General features: G+C 45.6%; 1 protein-coding gene and 1 non-coding gene across 3 annotated transcripts in view; one reads left to right on the top strand and one right to left on the bottom strand.

Annotated features, from left to right (window-relative positions):
- The window catches only part of CLASP1 (cytoplasmic linker associated protein 1), a 183,983-nt gene that overhangs the window by 37,716 nt on the left and 126,189 nt on the right, over window positions 1-20,078 (top strand). For both annotated transcript variants that reach the window (XM_075757030.1, XM_075757029.1), the window contains exons 3-8: window positions 14,120-14,198; window positions 14,442-14,545; window positions 15,041-15,132; window positions 15,220-15,295; window positions 17,432-17,529; window positions 18,200-18,267. In XM_075757030.1, the coding sequence (XP_075613145.1) occupies window positions 14,120-14,198; window positions 14,442-14,545; window positions 15,041-15,132; window positions 15,220-15,295; window positions 17,432-17,529; window positions 18,200-18,267 (517 nt within the window). The remainder of the gene's footprint in view (window positions 1-14,119; window positions 14,199-14,441; window positions 14,546-15,040; window positions 15,133-15,219; window positions 15,296-17,431; window positions 17,530-18,199; window positions 18,268-20,078) is intronic.
- LOC142602418 (U4atac minor spliceosomal RNA) lies at window positions 12,877-12,993 on the bottom strand. The gene has a single exon (XR_012836226.1). It is a non-coding gene; the product is annotated as a U4atac minor spliceosomal RNA (small nuclear RNA).

Below are 20,078 nucleotides of genomic sequence, written 5' to 3'. Positions count from 1 at the left end.
AATGGTTTGACTTGTGCTGTTGTGCTTTAACTTGGGGGTGGCAGGAGAGCCGCGGTGTGTCTGGCAGCTCCCTCCTGAGCATGGCATGTGCTGGGCTTGGCCTTAGCTAAGCAATGTCCAGGGAGCAGGGGCTGCAGAGGTTTGAAGTTCGAAATCCTCCAGCCACGGTCTGTCAGTTAATTACCACTAGGCTCTTCTGTGGGACCTTTATCACATAAACCTGCCTTTTCTTAGACTTAACCAAAACCCAGAAAACTGAAGGCGTGGGAGGTGCTGTTGTGATAGGACCCTGATGGGAGGTGCAAGCATTGGGTCCACTTAAACTGACCCTCAGGCTTTAGGTGGGTGGGCACTGTGGAAAATCATTCACTTAAGGCTGTTTTGGCAGGATGTAATTTGTAGCAAAAATGAGCTACTAGTTATGCTGTAACAGTTTCTTTCTAGCAATCAGTTTTATGTGGGCTAGGCCATAGGTTCCCCACTCAAGATCTCTGATGTTGCTGTTTGAGCCCCTCTCAGGCTTAGTGTGCTCTGCCCGCTGCTGTCGGCCCAAGTTGCAGGAGTGCTGGGTAGACATGGTTCAGACCTGCATCTCCTGGGCAGGGGATGAAGACCTGACCGAAGGCTTGGGAGGCAGACTTGGGAGCTTAATCTTGGCTCTGCTGCAAGGCTGTTTTGTCATGCCCAGAATCAGCTGGGAGTCTATGGTTTCCTCTCTGTAAAGTGAGAAACAAAATCTCTTCATGTCCTTGCAGAAGCAATGTAGGCTGGAAGGGAGCCATTTGCCTGCATGCCGCTTTATGCGGGCGAAAGCAACAACAAAATCAGTGCCGGTGTTGATTAGTATTGTATCTCTTCTCAAACCTCTGTAAGAAGGGATTTTGGACTAAGGTCTGAGGAGCAGGGAGTGAGATTGCTTTCCAAGTGTATTTTGCCTGGGGCCTTGTGTTTTGTGCTGGGGACAAGGGATAAAAGGGAGGTGTTGATGCTGCTGTATCCTGACTTCTAGTCCTAATCATCTAGTGATCAAGAAGAATTTTATGGAAAAATAATGCAACTGATTTAATCTGTATTGCAAAATAAGTTTCCACTATTTTGGATTATTTAATGTGTCACTTAAAGAAACTGTCAAGGCAAATGTAAGGTCAGCGCATAATTGGGCAGCTCTTTAAAGACCATACAATCTACCTAGAAGATTGAAGTAGCTTAATAGCTAAAAATCTGTTTCTGGAATTGTCTTTTCCCTACCTAATATGATTTTGGTGATCTTTAAGGACTGAATGAAGTCGTTAAAAGGTAAGAAATGTGCAGTGACTGCTGATTCCCCTGTTTTGTTTCTGGGGAGAACGATGGCAATGCACATAGCTGGCTTCAGATTCTGGGTTTGTGCTAGTCTGGATCAGAATCTGACCCATAGCAGCAAATCTGAACTCCTTTCCTTTGGTTGATTAAAAAGTCAAGATATATTAAAAAAAAAAGCCCAACAAAACAGTGCAGGACCTGCACATCTCTTGTAGTTATTCTCTTTAAAGAAAGAGTTAATGGAGGATCTGTACTGTGCTTCCATGTTGCTTTGTGTTTGTGGCATTATTCTTTGATGTATGAATTTGAAGACAAGGAACAGAATATATATGTGTGTGCTCAAAAAATTTCAAGCCCTTTGAAGGAGGGAGGAGAAATCTCTTTAAATGGTGCTGTGAGCATACAAGTTGCTCTGCATGGATTTTTTTTTTTGCATGTATAGATCGTAGGCTGAACTTCATTTGTAACTGGACTGCATGCTGGCACAGTCCCAACACTGCAGGCAGATGTGTATGAAGTAGCCAAATAACACTTCTTTTCAACATACAGACAGTACTGCTAGACCTCAGCATGACAAGTTTACGATAGTAATAATGCTCTGTAGTTCCAGATGAGGATGTGAAAGCTCTTGAAAAACACTAGTTGGTATTTCCTATCGTGCTAGGGTGCAGGAAAGTGCTGTTAGCCTACAGGAGGAGAAGGATGAAGGGCAAGAAGAGATGTAATTGTAGCTGGATCCCCTTCGTAATCAGCCAGTGGTCATTTTGTGGAAGATGTAGCAACTGATCTGCTTGACTTTTCTTACAACGCCTGCATTGAAGAAAAAGCAACCACTTGATCTTTAACCTGTACCACAAGCAGTAATGTTAGGAAAGCGTGTTATGTTTCTTGGTGTTATCCTTGGGCATCCCTCTATCTTAACTCCTCTTTCTCTAACTGATGTTTTCTAGTCTGACATGGTTGCTGTCTCTGAAACTCAATCTCCTATTCTTCTGAAATAGTCTCTATGCAAGAGACTTGCCAGCAGCAACCCCTCCTTCCTGAACAAAGTTGCTGTTGACACAGACGGATAGAGGAATAGTAATTGGAGCCTATCGCTGTGTGTCTTTGAACTTTTTACTTTTATCAGATGATGTCAAGTTAAACAAAACCTCCTAGATAAACCAAAAGCCCAATGCTGTTTCTTTGCTGAAAAGAATGTACCAATTCCTGCTGTGGTTGACAATATTTGAACTTGACGTATCTGTGCTGATATTGCTGCTTGATCTGTGTTTTAAGTCCTTTATACCTGTGAAACTCTGTTGAAGTCCAGTATTGTCATGGATGAGATCATGTAGCTGGAGTCTTTGGAGGCTACGAATTGTTGCCTGCCTTATATTACTGTACCTAGAGAAGGATTAAAAAAATAAAATCAGTTTTACTGTTTCACAGTCTGCCAGCAAGGCCTTATTGGTGGTGACACAGAAGCTCGCTAAATCAGTTCATGAATTGACAGGGCTGCTTCTAACTAGAATATATAAAACTATTTCAAGTTTTAATGAACACTTGAAGTCAACGACAGCTGAAGGTGTATGTGTTAAGAATCAAGTAAAACAAAATGCTTTGTAGAAATGTGACCAACCTGATGTAATTTTGAGCAGTGGGGTGGGGATGGTGTTGAACTAGTTGGCCTTTGGAGACCCCTTTCAAACCCTATTTTATTGGTGAGCCCTATTCTTATGCTAAGGTTAAAGAGGGATTGTGTCTTTTAACTCTGTACAGAATGTACCATAGGGCTGGATGGGAGGAAACTATGCAGCATCCTTTTCAATCAGGTTAACAATGGCACAGTATCTTGTCCAGCATTGTGTCTGCCTTGTTTCAGAATTCACAAGATATCAGGGTTTATCTGGGAGAATTACCCTGCTTTCCCTTCTGCTTAAAAGATGTCGCTTAATACTAATGGGGCACTTTAGTTTGGAGTAGTTGCATCAAAGTCAAGAAACCACTTCTGAAGTTACAGGAGCAGGAAAGGCTTGCATAACTTCGAACCTGTATGAATGAAAAGCGATGAGATGGTGTAGAATTAAGAGGTTTCAAAGATGTGAAGGGCACCTTTTTAGAGGTATCGGTGCCACTAGGTGCTGCTGATTTCAGTTTAAGCTGGCACCTAATTTGTGCTTCAGAAAAATTCCACCAAGCCTCCTTTGCAATCTTAGAGACAAAAAAAGAATCCACCTTTGAACTTGCCTGTGATGACGGGATGGCTGAGTCTCTGAAGTCTGTTCCCTGGCAAATTACAAATATTTCTGTTTCTTTAGTTAAAAATCAACATTTTCTTTTCGAAGGAAAAATTTGGAAAGCAGTTACTCCCTTCTCCTTCTGAGGTGAAATGTAACTAGCATCCAGCAGGTTGCATTTCTTCTTCAAAGTTGCTTTTCAGTGTTGCTTCAAGTTTCTGCGGTGTTGTGGTAAAAAAACCCCTTCTCTTCCCTTTAAGTGTGGCCTTTTACTAAGCTATATTGAGATTCTAAAGTTTTTGCATTTGTATAAAGTTATGCTGTTCTATTAACTGCTTACATAAATATATAGTATATCCTGTTCAGCAGAAAATTAGAAGGCAGTTCTTGTTAACAAGTGTCCAGTGAGAACAAACCTCTTTGAGAAAATAACTGAATTGCAAGGCAACTGACTATCTAAAATTATGATCAAAATGGTTATTTAAACGCTTGATTTGGCTTACCCTTTGTTGTGTTGAAAATAATGATGGGAGTTGTGAAGGAGAGAATACGATAAAAACATTGTGAAAGGTGAGTAGAGCCTGTCTAGGAGCTATCTGCTTCATCTGGCTGTGCTTTCCCAGGGTGTCAGCTGTTTGTATAGCCCGCACTGAACAGAGCGGCTTCTTGTATCGCATCAGAGGAACAGAAGCTATAAATGTATTTCAGTTTCTTAAGAGTTCTATTTAAGATAATTAATCCAAGAGCTAATGAATGAGCTGAACATTTAATTCCTTTCTTGTATTAATCCACAAGAATTTGTGGAAGCCTTTAATGTGAGGGATGCTTGTTTGTGTAGCTGCGGCAGTAGAGCATTGATAGAAATATTTGCCTGATTTGTTTAAATGTGTTTCTAGAGCTGGATGTAGGAGCCAAAATGTATGTGGTTTGTCCCTATAATTTTTCAATTGTTTTTCCACTTGTGCTGTCAGCTGCTCAGATGGCTTGTTCTTTTCCCTCATGAAAATGCTGGCTCCTTCAAGCAATGCAGGATGAAGAATTCCCTTCTCTTCCCTTGAGGTGTCTGTGTGTTGGTTTTTGTTTTGGTTTTTTTCCCTTTTGTTTTCTGTAAAGTGTTTCACCAGTTTAACAGCTCTGGAGACTGGAGTGCTTCAGGCATCAGAACAGACACAACATGAGTACTGGTTGGGCTGAGTCTTACCAGTGTCAGCCCACCCTTGTGTCCCAGGTCGGATCTTGAACCAGCTATTGCCAGGCTGCTCGCCTAGGTCTGCTTGTGACTGGGCTTCCCTGGGTGCCAATTGCATGAGTTTTGTGTAGCAGTGGATTTGTGACAGGACTACAGTAGCTAGCATAGCTCTTTCCAGGCAAATTTTGTTGAACAGCTGTCCCATGGTGATGACTGTCACCCATTTCAGACCTGGAATATTGGGTGAGTAGGATGATCCAGAGTGTTATATGTATGGAATTGGATTTTCCAGACAGCTTGTTAGAAAAGCCGCAAGTACATAGCTGAACTGCAGTGCAAATGCATAGTGCTTGGTGTACACATTCTGCTCCAGAGCAGTTCTGCAGACATCTGCAGCCTCTAAGTGCCAAGGCAAGAAATCTACCCTTGCCTGCATGTGGGTGTCTCGGACTCTAGATACATGTGGATAGGTAACTTCCCTGACACTGCAAAACCTTTTCGGGTTTCTGACCGCATGCCATGCACCAGTGTGGCCCAAGGGTGTGCCCTAATGTAGATGTATTGTGCTTCACTATGCTGTCATATAATTGAGTATCTGTTAGAAACAACTAAAAAGGCATCTGTTTTCAGTCTGAGGGAGGAAAACAGATGTGTTAGTCTCCTGTGAGAGCTCAGTAGAGCGGTGTTTCAGCTGCTGCTCTAGATCTCAATGGTGACAGCCAAAAAGGCAAAGGGACAGACGCATAAGTCAAAAGGAGTTGAGGAGAGGAACATATTTAGAAAGGAGAAGAATGCTTATTTCCTGTGTGAAGTGGCGTGTGGGGTTTAGGTCTGGAGAATGTAGAAAGCATTGCCCTCAAAGTTAGCATTAGCTTTTACATGGACAGAGACAAAAATCTATTTTCACTGTGACTGCTGTTTTCTAGACCAGCTAGATCAAATTCTTGGAATATATCTACTTGCCAGAAGTTAAAAGATATTAAAAATGATGCCTGAATTGATCAAGAACTGTGCTGAGAGCTGGGTGTAAGAGAGCCATAGGCTTGCATGGGTTACGGTCTGGTGGGAGCTCTGAGCTGATTGGAGCTACTGTGCCAGAAGATGTGTAAGGTCTGCAGAGTGCCAGGCCTGGGCCAGTTGTCACTTGCCTGTTGAATGTCCCAGGCCCCATGCAGGATAGCACAATGGCTCAAGCAGAGTGCATGGTGACAGCTGCCCAGTTTGCGAATGGGCACTAGTCCATATCTGCTGATGTGAGGTCTGGTTCTACCTGCATAGGCACACTTGGGTGAGCAGGACAGGACTGGGACTGTCCCTTTCTGTGTTTCTGTGGCACTTGATTTTCTGGGGTCCTTGTTTCAGTTGGAGTCACTGGTATAGCACTGATAGTAAACCTCTGGAAGCTTTCACTTTAAATTGTTTGACATGCATTGAAAAATAGCATTTGACTGTACCTTGGGGGGACTAAGAGAATAATACAAGAAGAAACTGATACAGTGAACAGCTTAAACTAGTAGCTCTTGGTCTTCACTGACCAAGTACTGAAGTACTGAGTAGTAAGCTGTGGGAGGCATCACATTTGCTGTGTGGGCTGTGCTCTCTTGTGGCTGCTGTGGCTATTGGGTTAGATCTAGCTCAGGTGCACTCCTGACTGGTGTAGGAGAGAGTTAGAAGTATTTTAACCCATGCCTCTAAGGATGTCATCATCTGGGCCTTCCTGAATGGGTCAGAAAGGTGTTTGAGATGCACTATGTCCTCTCCAAGGCTCATTTGTGAAGGAAAACCTTGTGACTTACTGCTGAAGACTTGCCCTGAGGTTAGTGCTTGCCAATACCATGTGAGTCACTGCAGCTTCACCAGCCCTATGGGGATGGGAGCAGAAGGTGTAGGTCCAGCAGAGAAGGGCAACATATGTTGGGACATCCTTGTACTTGAAAATGATGCTGCTTAGTCCCAGAGGCTGGTGTCTTTGTGCTGCTTAGCATGTTTGTCTCTTTCCTTCACGTATCAGGGTCCCACTTGGTTCCGAAATCTCTTAAAGCCCTGAATTTTAGTTTTGTCACACAAGGTTTTGAATCTCGTACATCCTCTTGTGATGCTGGGCACTGGAAGAAGACCTGTCCCTGAGTTATGAACAGCACTTGCTGGGGCTGTCGTATGTAAAACTTTCCTGAAGATCTGCAGGATGTGCTGCAAAAGCTTTTTTTTTTCTTAACTGAAAGTTTTGCATGGATTCACTTGTTTGAGCTGCTGTGTTTGCTGCTGGGATAGCTAGCTGTGTCCTAGCATCACCCTATGGGTTGTCTGTCTGCATTGAGAGGTGATTTTCTTTGGCTGCAAATTTATATCGTCTTATGGCTGCAGGTGAGAAGAACATAAGCAGCCTCTTTCTTCCACTTTCTGTGGTTAAGTGTAGTCTGACTTTCATCCTTTCTTCCAACTGCATTCTCCAGCATAGTACTTACCGCTGTTCTTTCTAGTCAAACCTTTTGGGCTCTTTGGGAGCTATAAAATCAGTTGCATATTTACTTGGCTGTTAGAGCACTACAATGCTAGCAGTGCTTCCAGCAGTTCTTAGCAGTGGAAAGTGAAGAAAGGACTCTTCAGGCAGAAACTGAGGGGCAATTACAGGTAGGGATTTTCCTGGAATTTAGGCAGGATGTAGAAGCTATTGCCCTTGTGTTTTTAAAGGCTTTCTAAATGGCCAGTTGGTCAGAGCTTCAGCTCCACAGTCTCCTCTGAGTGAAAAGATTTCAGTGGTCTAAAGCAGCAGCTTTGCAGCAACAGGATGCCTGCTGAAGTGATGCCTCCTTCCATGGAGGAAGCATTCCCTCCTGCCGTCTGTGGCCCCTTTCTGTACCTAGCACCCATCTCTTCACTTACTTGGGCTATTGTCTGTCTTTCTGCAGCTAACAAAGGCATCTTGAATGTTTCTTCTCCTTTTCTCAGTGGAGTTCTTTGTTGTTGTACTATTAAGCTGTTGTGGATTATGTCTGGAGACTCTTCTCAAGGATGTAGGAGTGTGTGGTAGATGCTGAGTAGGCAGTCTGACTGCAGGGCTGGAAGCCGCTGTGGGAGCTTCAGGTCTTAGGATGTTTCCAGGGTTTTGCAAAGGCTGAGGCTACTGAAAATGCTGTTGCACTCTTAATTGCATGTGGGTTTTTTTTTTCCCCAAACAAGGCAACAAGAAAAGCTTCATTAGCTGTGATGTAGCAAGAGATGTCAGCACCTGGTATTTTACCCTCTACCCTACTCAAGTCCAGCTTCTTTTGGTGACTGGCCACAGTGGCTGCTTAGCCTCCCTGAGAGATCCCCAGCTGTTTTCATGTTACCAGCAGCTACTGACTGGGTCTTGGCTGTGTTGGCACCTATTTGGTGCACTCCTCATGGCCTGTCATCACTGCTTAGCAGGATTGCTCTTCCTCATAAAAGCTTATATTGAATGGTAGAATCTGGAAGTGCAGATGTTCAGAAGCGTGGGAAATAGTGGTTGGGGGGGGGGGGGTAGCTGAATATTTGAGCATCCTCACAATTCTCATTACTCTTCTTGAGTCCTAAGGGAGCAGAGAGGACTGTGCGTGACTATCTGCTAGATTGTGTGTTTGCCTTGTTTTTTCCAGATGCTGTCTAAACCCTCAGAAGCACTTCTGGTTCAATTTTAAAATGTGCTGAGCGCTTTCTATTCCTGTAGGTGTTAGAGATGGAGTCGGGGTCAGCGCTTCTGTCCTGGGAGCTCTGAGGTGCCCCAGCTATTATGGTTCTGCCTAAAGGCAGATTACCAGTGGCTCTTGCCTCTAATGGAGGGGAGAACAGTTTCATTAGGAAAACCTGCCTGGTCTGTTAATAAGGCACATTGCTGCACTAGCAATTTACTGGTTGCTGTAATAAAGGCTTTCAGTTTTCCTATGAAAAACAAAGCAAGGCCCTGACATATTATCATTGCTTTTCTGTAAGAGATTGTAGCACTTGCTGTATGATGTTTCATTTTGCCTTGAGCTCCTGAGATACAACTTGTCGCCAAAGCTATGAGCTCATCCAAGGTTGTGATGGGCCTGCTTCCCAGCTGACGCACACAGGCATGATCTCATTGGTGCTCACAGAGCTACATCCATTTTTCCTTACTGGTGGAGGACCTGGCTGTAAATGTAAGTGCTCAGCTGGGGGCAATGGAAGTGTACAGAATAATGGCAGTGTTTGTGACTAACATAGTTAACTGCTTTGTGGTGAGGAACCAAAGGCAGTAGCAGTTGGTAGTGCAGGTGTTTTTGTTTTGCTGTTTTATTTGAAGACACTAAACATTGAGTACTACCATGCAGAGACTCAGTTGAACTGCAGGGTCAGTACAGTCACAGGAGCACAGGGTGGTGTTGGCGTGGAGGTGTAGGGAAGGTAAACTTGCAGGATGACGTTGAATGGAGCCTAGGACTGAGGGGACCTCACAAGTAGTGATTTGGGAACCTGTCTTGGTGGGGATGTGCAGGACAGTCCTGGATTTTCCTTTGAGACAACGGCATGGCAGAGACAGCATGAGCAACATGCTGTCTTGAGAGGGCTGTTGTCATGGGCCATCTTCATTTCAAGTCTTTCCCCCTGTTCAGCTCTCTGACCACAGCTTGTAGTTGTGCCAGTAAAACCAGTTGTGCTACTGTTGTTGCCTTGTTTGCTGGTGTTGGTTTTGCAAATTGTTGTGCAGAATAGCTCCTATGACATGTGCCTGTACTAGGATCGTTGGGCTGGGGCGATGCACTCATGTTGCCAGTGCAGATGTGATCCTGCTGTGGAATGTGAAACGTTAACTGCTGGAATGGCAGAAGAAGATGGACTCCTCCAGAGTGGATGTGGTTATACTCGTGTGCACATGGAATACCGCAGTCAGCACTTCATAAGCTAATTTCGTGTTTCTTTGTCTGCCAGGAGTTTTATTACTGCTGTGCTGACCCAAAATACGTACCTGACTTCAAAACTAAATTTGCAAATGTCAGCTAACTTTAGTTCTTGCTTGGTCTTGGGTGCCCAGTTCAGTTGTGGATGTTTCATGTCTTGAGGAATTGGAACTGCTCCTTGTCTGATTAGCACTAGTCATCAGGCAGACAGTGATCTGAGGCATCTGTGCTTATCTCAGGCTTCTCAATGTGTCATCTGAAGCATTCTCCTTTTTCACAAATATATTGTTTACTAAAAGTATGCAAGTGCTTATCCATGGCTTTGTTTATTAATCCAAAAAATTATCTAAGCAAGTGTTCAGAAAAACCCAGTTGAATTTTCTTACAATCCTTTTTTTGCATGTTGAGATTTAGAAGTGTCTCTTCTACCTCCCTTGCCTCCTCCAAGAAAGACCTCACAGACTCCAAAGTGAAATAGCCATGCTGTGTCACCATGGTGTTGGAGATGAGGAAACTGAGCATGAAGCAAGCAGGTGATACAGCTGGGATAAAACTCTATCTCCAGCATTCCTACTTGAGTCCCACGCTGCCAGGTGTGGAAGGTCCAGCATGAAGCCAGCAGAGTGAAACCAGCCTGTGGGGATGTGCTGCTCAGCCCATTGCCAATTCCCTGCAAGAGACACGGGATAAAGGTTTATGCAGCACATCTCTGCTGCATGTGGCATGGTGCCACATCTCTTCCCATGTCAGTCTGGAGCTGCCATGTTAGTGCAGGCTGTCGAGGTAGGCCCAGGCTGTGATTCACTCTGGTCAGTTTGTGCTGGATCAGCTGGCGCTGGGTCATGCAGCTTGCTTTCTTGCCCTTTTATGGGAGCGCGTTTAGGTGTGTCTCGTTTCAAGCTGTGTTGGATGCAGTTATTTGTCTGCCATGCTTGGTGAGCATTTACTGTTAGAGCAGATGATGGTAGGCTGGCTGCTCTCTGATATGTGGAGCTACCTTCAGGCCTTTCAACATCACCCAGGTATTAAAGAACAGATGCTTTAGGCTCTTTGAATTATGTTTTTGATAACCTCTTAAAAAAAAATCTGTATTGGGAAAGACTATATGGCATCCCAGGAACTAACAAAAGCCTTACTGGGAATGATGGTGCCTTGAGACCTGGCAGTTGGAGGGAGGCAGGAGAAGGACTTGCTGACAGCCCCTTAGCACCTACAGAAAGTACTCCGAGATATGACAGAGTAGCAGCAGATGCCAATTGAGATGAATACTGAATGGCACAAATCACTTTATTGACTGTCTTGGGGAACTTCAGGAGTCAAATAAGCAAACTGGCAGGGCTGCAGACCTCAGGCTGTGCCACTGTGTCTTTCTGCAGTGGGTTTGGGAGACCAGAAATTGCTCTTTCTGTGACCTGTATAAAGTAGGAGGCTAAAAGCAGCAGCTGCTGACCTGGTATTTTCTCGGTTGAGGGCTAGAGGCCTCTGTGCTACTGGCACGGTAGTGAGTTGTTGCTCACTATGCTACTGGTGAGTTGAGTCCTACCTTGCTTGGAGCATGAAGCAAGACCTGTGCTGATGTAAAGGCCTGGAATAGCTCTGTAGTTACCAGCACTGCAGCATTATCTGCAATTTCAGATGGAGAGCTGCCCTTCCCATGCTTCGGGTGGATGGAGCAGTGCCCGAGGAGGGGGGTGTGTTGCAAGGTCACAGCAACGGGGTGGCTGCTGACATGGCCCATGGCTGCTCCGGCCCTGGTGACAGCCTCCCTGCTCCCGAGGTTCGTCCTGGTCATCCATGGGTGTTAGTTCAGGCAGAGTTGGAGTAATTGCTTTGGTGGTAAACTGGGGGGCTCTTCAGTGCAGTCAATCCAATGCAACAAGGGCTGGAATTACATTCATTCTTCCTCATTTGCCAATCATGCCCTGGGTTTTCTGTTATCTAACAGATCCATTGGATCTCTATCCATGCACAATTTCAACTTTCTACCTCTGACCTTCAGCAGTTTTGGAGGCAGGTGGCACATCAGGGTTGATAAATGAATCCAGTGTGGAAGTGAATAACACTTGGTCACCCCCAGTAGTGGTTTCCTCAATAGCTGTTGAAGCCACCACTTAATCATTGTGCTAATTAGCTCTCCATTTCTTTAACAACAAAAAGTCTTGGGAGGCTTAGCTCATCTTCCCTGTCTGATCCTGGGGGCGCACTGCAGGGTAACTGGCTGTGTTTGCACTGTGCGTGTGTTTCCTTTAATGTCTGAGTGATGAGTTCCTCTTGCTCTCTCTGGCTTGCAGGCAGTTTGAAGAAGAGATGGATCCCTTCCTCTCCCGGGATCAGATTTATCCCCGCGGCACACCTCGGTAATTGCAGGCAGCGCACTTCTCTCTGCAGGTTGCTGCTGTGGTGTGACTCTGGTCAGACAGCTGTGAGCCATGACCAGCATTCAGGGTCCCAGTGACTTTGCTTAAGAGCATCTCTTGGCTAATGTGCCTCCAGAGCCCCGTGCCCTCGCTGGGGCTCTGCTGCCGTACCCCGGCCAGGGGGAGGTGAGGGGGCAGTGGTAGGGCTTGAGGCAGCTGGCTCTGGAGCTGGCCGAGCGTTTGTCGGCGGTGGGTTAAATCCAGTGTGCAGGACGAATGTGGAAATGAAACACGGCTTAGAAGAGCACGAGGGAAATTCTCCCCTGGCATAGGAATAGATTCTAGATCTTGTCGGCATGCTGCAAATAGTGTTGAACTAAAAAAAACCGGCACGGTTGAAGGATCTGTTACTGTGATGGGAGAAAACTGCAGGAGCGGTTTGGAGAAGGTGAAGTGGATGCTGGGAGAAGTTAGGATCCAGGTGCCTGTATTGGGAAGCTTCTTTTTAGGAGACTTGATGTGGAGTAGGCCGTTTCCTCTGCACGCTGTTGGCAGCTCCCTTGCTGCCGAGCTGAGTTTGGAGTGAACCCGTACACCAAGCTGAAGGGTGGAAAACCAGTGTTGCGCACCCACGATAACCCCAGCAGGAGGGTTAAAGCAGGCTGGTGGAGTGGTGTAATGTGAGGGGTTTGGTCCCGGGTCAACGTGTGTCAGCTAGCGCCCTTGCTGTGGGGAGCGCCGCTGCCCTGCGCCGGGCCTGGTTCCCGGTGAGGAGGGCGGGAGGGGGTGGGCATGGCCGGGCGTCGGGCACGGCGGCGGCAGCAGCTCGCGGCGGGAGCGGGTGCCGGTCCGTGCCCGCACGCGGCTGGGTGCAATCGTGGGAGCGAGCGTTGTTGTGAACGCGCCGGGCACGCGCCGCGGTGCGAGGTTCCAAAAATTGCGCCGCGCGCGAGGCGGGCGCTGGTGTGTTGCTTCAGGCGTTAGCAGTGCTGCCCTCGCCACGCGCTCATCGAGCAGCCGCGCAACCCCGAGATAAGGACGGTTACGGAGTTTTGTCGCGCGCCCCCGCTAGGGGAAAGCTAACCGCGCCCTAGGTCCGGGCGAGGGGCGACGCGCCGCCGGACCCGCTCCCCCGCCAACCGGCCCAGGGGCGCGTTCCGCTCGGGCGCGGCGTTTAAGAGCGGCGTTTCTGTCTCGGCTCCGGCTCCGGTTTAAGCCTTTTTGTGGACTGTGGCGGCGCTACCCAGAGTGCTCTGCGCCAGCCGGGCGATGATTTGCATAAGGGGGTTGGCCAGCCGCTCCGGGCGGTAGCCGTGACGGAGTGCGCCCCCTGCCGCCCGCCCGTGGCGCTGCCCGGCACGGCCTCCCCGTCCGTGCAGGTGCAAACGTACGGCTGTGTGCACATCGGGGGGTGCAGGGAGTTCACCGGGAGCGGGGCTGGGCTGTGACAGCCGGGCTGTCTGTAACACTTCCAGGGCTTGCTAACCTCGTACCAGAACTATCATGATCTATACGGTCTTGCCAAGTATTTAGTATACAAGCTACACAGTATATTCAGTATGTGATGTATTTTTTTGTACTGTTATTAAATGAAGTTAATCAGAGAGGGTTTTCTGATCTGCAGCCTGTCCTGAACCTTCTCTCGAACAAAGTGCCTTTCCTTCTGGTTTCAGTTATTTTATGAAAGTGTTTGGTTTAATTTCTGCAGGGGAATAATTAAGCAGTTGTTACTGCACACCGTTTTCTAACTATAAATGTAATAATTACAATTCATTGGAAATGCTAGGTACAGCGAATACTGAAATTGTTATGCATATGGTATGTGTACATTGCCCATAAATATGTATGATTTTAGCACTGAGCGGCAGTTACAGTTGTCGGCTTTGTCAAGTTCTTGGCAGTGAATTTTTGTCAAGTAAATGTTACAGGGAGCAATAATTTGGGGGCTTTTCTGTTTGTAAACCACTCGGCCTGTCTGTCGGAAGCCGTGTGAGGAAGAGCTGTGTGTATCCGTGCAGCCCCGGAGCAGACAGACGCGGCGCCGATGGCGTGGGTGGGAAGGGGCCCTTCTCCCACAGGAGTGTGTGCCGGCGCTCCTGCCTCTCTGAGTGTGTTGGCCGAGGCCAGAGACAAAGGGCTGTGTGCTAAAACACTGTCCTGTGCTTGCAGGTGGTTCTCCTGGGGATTGACATCCTTTCTGCACTAGTGTCCCGCCTGCAAGATCGCTTCAAGGCCCAGATTGGCACAGGTAGGGGGGCTGTGTGTCGGGGGGAGGTGGGGTTGCCGTTGCTCTGTTGCGATCCCCTCCGGCTGCTGTACACAAAGCCTTTTTTTCTCCCAAGAGAGCACTTGGGAGGCTCTTGGTGGTTTTGGGCTCTGCTGAAGGGCAGGAGGGCTGACCCCTCCATGAGGCAAGGGGAGAGCAGAGGGGCTGTGCCACTGCCATGGTCTGCTTCTGAGGGATTTGGATGTTACTGTTTTCTTTCCTCAGTGCTGCCAAGCTTACTTGATAGACTGGGAGACTCTAAGGACTCGGTGAGGGAGCAGGACCAGACCTTGCTGCTAAAAATCATGGAACAAGCTGCTAACCCTCAGGTATGCTCGACAACCCTTTGCAGTGTGAGTGACTGGCTGCTTAAAAAGGAGAACTCTTTTCTGTCAGAGTGTTTTCTCCTATGATTCTGTCTGAAATTACTTCATCTCCTTATGCCTTGTTGTGAGATATTTGCTTCACTTGAGAATGCTGTTGTGTATCAGGATACATGTGGGAATGTGAATGTCAGTGGATCTCCCAAGAATGGGATGGGTGGATGTCACAGTAGTTGTTCTGGGTCTTTGGAAGGTACTTGCTTTTTGTAAGTAAAAGTATTTTTTTAGCTGGTGGGCAGTTTCTGTTAGGTCAGCACAGAACAAAGAATTAATTGGATCTAAAAGTGTCTTTCTACTTCTTGTTTTATTCTGCTTGGATGGATTTAAAGCTTATATTTAAGCTCTAGAGATGTTATGGTGTATGTCTGCTGGAAGAACGAATCTGTCTCTTTCTCTGCCTCCTTTGTTTTCCTGTCTCACCTTCTCTTCTGTCTTCCACAGTACGTGTGGGACAGGATGCTAGGAGGGTTCAAACACAAGAATTTCCGGACGAGAGAAGGGATTTGCCTCTGCCTTATTGCAACACTCAATGCGTAAGTCAGAACCTCCTGCAAACCTACATTATGTACACAAGCCTACTCTCTAATTCACACCCGTGCTCTTTTGTTCTTTATTCCCAGATCTGGAGCTCAGAGTTTAACACTGAGTAAGATAGTGCCACATATATGTAACTTACTTGGAGATCCAAACAGCCAGGTAAGCTTTTGCCGTGAGTCATGTCAAAGGTTGTGCTGATTGCCTTGTTGGTGAGTGAGACTCTGCGTTCCGGCTGGTAAATTAGCTAATTGTGCTGCTGGTGGTGAACAATGCTGTTCGTGAAAAGCCCTTTGGCTGGTTTTGAAGAGGTATGACTTGAAGTTTGCCTAAACCAGCATATCAATTACTCCAAGAATTCAGCATAACAACATGAATCTGCAGATGAGGTGAAGACAGCAGGAAACCTTTGTGGGAAGGGAGCTCCTGTGGCTTGCAGCCCAAATGCAGGGGAGGCCACAGGGATCCTTCTGGGCTCAGTGCAGCACCCTTCTGCCTTCAGAGAAACACCAGTCTGGGCAGGGAGGGCAAATGGGACCAGCTGGACAGCCTGGCCACATGCTCTGCCAGAAGTTATACAGGGAGGTTCTGGATAAGGGGTGGAGAGAAGGCGAGCTGTGTAGGAACCTCAAATCAGTGATGCAAGCCAAATGAAAATAGATGCTGAAAAAAAAATCTGTTACTTCTATGTGCTTTTTGTCCTGCCCTGGACAGGATCTAGTCTGAAATTAGGTGCAAGTATGTGAGGTTAGTGAGAAGGGGGGGGGTAGGGAAGCAGGGTTCAAACTTATGTCATGTAACATATGTACTAGCAGTTCCTGAATATCTCTGTTGCCCTCCCAGCACGGGTGACGCATGTGTGAGCCAGGTCTGGAGCAGGTCTTAGCTGGAAGGAAATGTGGGGCAGTCAACTGGGGAATGGGTTTACAGTGGCTCTGGGGAGTTGGCCATGTTCCCGTGGCCGTCAGGGGCCTCCCCTGGCTGAAGAGGAGGATGGGGTGTGAAGCAGCCTTCCCGTGCTGGTTGTGCCAAGGCAGGAGGATCAACCTGTTGCCCCAAGAAGTTTAGAAGGAAGTTTAACATTCAGAGTCCTTTGTAGTTCTGAGCCACAGCTGAGCTAGCTGTTCAAGGGCATACTGGGTTTAGAGTTTGGACTTGCACAGACAGACACCTTGGTCCTGCCATTGGTGAGCCAGTGAATGAATCAGAAAGTCGGCGAGGGCACTGCGACATGGTTTCCCTCTGCGCTGCCTCTTCTGTGCCTGGCGCAGCTCGTTATCCCAGTACCCAGCTGCAGGGGGAAATCAGGCTGATCTCTTGCTGCTTCTCCTGGGCCTGGTTCTTCGTGTGTGGAAAGCCTGTGCCTCAACTGACCAGACACAAATCGCTGTCCAGGTGGCTCCTGGTTGAACGGCGCCTGTCCCGGGGCAGGGGCTGGTCCTGGGCTGCCCTAGGGCTGCCTCTGCGCTGGTGGTGCCTTCTCCTGAGCTCTGGGAGACCTGGTGCTTGGTCAATGCTGCCCTCTCTTGGTGAGAGATGATGGAGAAACACAGATCCAGGCCAAGGCCAGTGTTTTTGTGCCCACAAAATATCCTGTGTCTAGCCCTGGTGCATGTGGGTGCTTGGGTAGCTGCCAGGCCATCTTCTGAGAAGAAGTGTGCAGCTCTGTAGGTATTTCTATAAGCAGAGCAGATAGTTTACCTTCTCTGCCTACTGTGTCTGATGGAGGAGGGGGGTTCGCTACAGAACTGACACTGTAATCAGATTTGTGGCTCTTCTGTTGGGTGGAGGGAAGGATGTGCTCAGCATTTTTTTGCAAATCAGTTTGGAAAACGTGCAAAATTCTTGGTGACTTGGCTGACTGATTACGCCTCCCTCCATATTTTGTTATCAATGCAGAAACATAAGTTTGTAAAATGGCATTAAAAATCCATTTGTTTTCCAACATACTAGCAATATGTCTATTCATGTGTCTCTCCTTGCTTTTTGGATCCAGTAAATGTACCTGTGGCACACAACAGGTGGAGTTTGGCAAAGGCAGCTGAGCTCCCTGTGTGTGCCCTTATGTACGAAATCTTTCATCCTGTGGTTTGACTGCCCTTTCACTTAAATTAGATCTGCTGATACTGCTAATATCTGAAATGCAGGGATGAAAGCTCCTTCATGAACTCTGTAGTAATGTGTACAGTGGCAACTGTTGCTGCTGAGAAATATGCAAATTGTTTTCTCCAAGGCAGAGCAGGGATTTATTTATTTAAATTATAAAGATGATTGATTTCTCTTACATCTCACACTCAGGTTCGAGATGCAGCAATAAACAGCCTTGTGGAAATTTATAGACATGTTGGTGAACGTGTAAGGGCTGACCTCAGTAAAAAAGGATTACCCCAATCTCGGTGAGTTGAAAATGTCCTTATGTCTTAACTATTTTTGAGCTGCTTTTTATTCCCTTCCTTCCTTTAGAAGGCTTCAGGAGCTGCATGATTTAAACTTTTCCTGTGATCATGGTTTTTTTTGTGATGTGTTTTTAATCCTACAAACACTTGTGCAAGTTCCACTTAATGTGGATCCTGTACCTTTACCCAAGTATGCCACTGCATCTTTGGAAAAAGAATAAAATTATTACAGATGTGTAGGTAACAAATACTGAGATGTGATAAAGATCTTCTGCTCCATTTGGCCTGTGATGTGAATGGGAAAGAAGTGTCAAGACTAAAAGCAAATGTTGTGTGAAGTTGTTTGTTTTTGTGGTATTTCTGTAAATAGCTAAGACAAGTGGTAATGAACTGGAAATGCATCTACAATTAGAAATTTAATCTTCAGTAATGTAGTATTTCCAACTGTATCTCTTAGGTCTCTGTAATATTAGTAGTTTCTCATTTTTTCTCATCAGCCTTTGCACATTGACTTTTTTAAATTTGAAAATAACTTCTCTCCACACTGACACTTTTGACAGTGCTCTCAGTGACCTGAGTGAAGCAAAACTTGTACTGTAACATCTTAAATTAGAAGATTCTTAGAAATTAAATTGTTCATGCTGTATTGCTTTCTTTAACTTTCAAACAGGTTGAATGTAATTTTTACAAAATTTGATGAGGTCCAAAAATCTGGAAACATGATCCAGAGTTCAGGTGGTGAGTAGAAGTCTTCTCTTGTATTCTTTTTGGCGTTTTTAGCAATTTTCAATTGGTGAGGCATTCAAATGTCCACAGAGCAAGCAGTCTGTTAAGGAAGGCAAGTGTTGGGTGACCACTCAGAAATACACACCTAGCTTTTGTAGAAAATAAGTTGATGTTTAGCTAGTCTGCTCTGTCTTCCTAGTAGTGTCAGAAGGAGAATGAAGCTTAAGTTTCAAGAACAGAAGGTGATATTAGAGCTGACCTCTTTCTCTTGAGTGAAATGTAGCTTCTGTTTTCAAGTCCATGTGCATCTTTGTTTAAATATTTCATAAGGTGAATTAAATAGTAATCTAAGAGGAGAAGTCTTTTCAGTTTAATGCCCTAAATAGCACAGAAACTGTAAATATTAATGTAGTAGTGTTCCATTTAAACCTCGTATTGTTTAGGGATTGTGTTTTGCAGTTCCTAAGTTTGGGTACTTCGTATGTGTATGACGGATAGTCAAAGCCTTACTTCTGTTTTTTCTTGTCTGAGACTAGTATTTTGCTTGCTCTAAAAACAAATGTCTATTACTGCTTCTCATAGATAAGCTTATGAGCTACAAAGTATTTTTAACAAGTATCACTCATTTTTAGGAATAGATTCTTGAGTGAATTCATCTTTCTGCCAACAGCCAAGCAGAGTAGAGATGAAGAATGTGGGTTCAGTGCTGTGGGTTTCTATCAGACTCGCACCCTCTGCAAGGCCGAGAGCTGGAGAGATGATGTCCCCAATCTTTCCTACCATGCTCTTGGAAACCAAGAGAGCAGAGAGGTTTCTGCTCTTTTTATATTGCGGAAAAAAAAAATTAAATCTTTTTCACTTCTAGGCACTGTTGTTCTTGCTGTATCCATTTTAAAAGATAGTAAACTTCACCCCTGCAGGAAGTAATAAAATAGACTTACTTGAAAATTCGGAAGTTCTTTTTTGGATTATTCTGAAATGTGATTTGATTCTCTTGTTTGTCTGGAAATCCTGAAGACCTTGTGTGGGTTCCTCTGTGATGGAATGGGTTAAAATAAAACTGTGCTTTTGCATAATGTGGGAAAATATTAGCTGTATAAGTAAATGAGGCTTACAGTGGCAAAAAAGTGCAGTTTAGAAACAAATGTCCTTGTACTTTTTTAAAAGGGGGGGGGGAGTAAATACCTAATCCCTTAGCAGACATCTTAAGGTTTACAACCTCCAGGTGTTCTGAAATCCTAGCTCAAACTGAAACAAAATTTCTGCTGATTCAACTTTTCTGCTTTCTACTTGGCTAGGCTAGGGTAGATTTTTTGTTTGATTTGCCAGTAGTGGAATAAAATAGGTTTAAAAAAAAAATAGTGAATTTGATGCATCGTTGTACTATGTAGATTGCTGTTGTCTGGAGTTCAAGGAGACATATTTGTGCTCTCTGGTGGGATGTGTTGCTACATGGACTTTTTAAACAAAAGCTGTGGTGGGATGATGCCTGTGGGTGGGATTTCTGTTGGGTTTCTTTTTCAGTGGGAGGGCGAAAGATTTCGGAACTTAATGTGTACCTAGCTGAATTTAAGGCAAGTTTAAAGAGGGTTTTTTCTAATCCAAGTGAAGGTGATCTTAGTAGAAAATTGGATATGTCACAACTGATTGGAAGAGTATTTAATATGAAATAGGTGAGAGGTGTAAGAATAAACATGATTTAAAAGCAAGAAACTGGAGTTAACCTAAATTTGCATCACGAGTTTTATACATGCAGAAATGACTGCATAGCTATGTCCCAGAACAGTACCACAGACATCACTTGCTAGTCGTTGGCTTTTGAG

This window comes from Balearica regulorum, chromosome 6, assembly GCF_011004875.1.
Source record: "Balearica regulorum gibbericeps isolate bBalReg1 chromosome 6, bBalReg1.pri, whole genome shotgun sequence".
NCBI classification, from domain to species: domain Eukaryota; kingdom Metazoa; phylum Chordata; class Aves; order Gruiformes; family Gruidae; genus Balearica; species Balearica regulorum.
The sequence above is the reverse complement of the archived record's forward strand: the minus strand, read 5'-3'. Positions and strand labels throughout refer to the sequence as shown.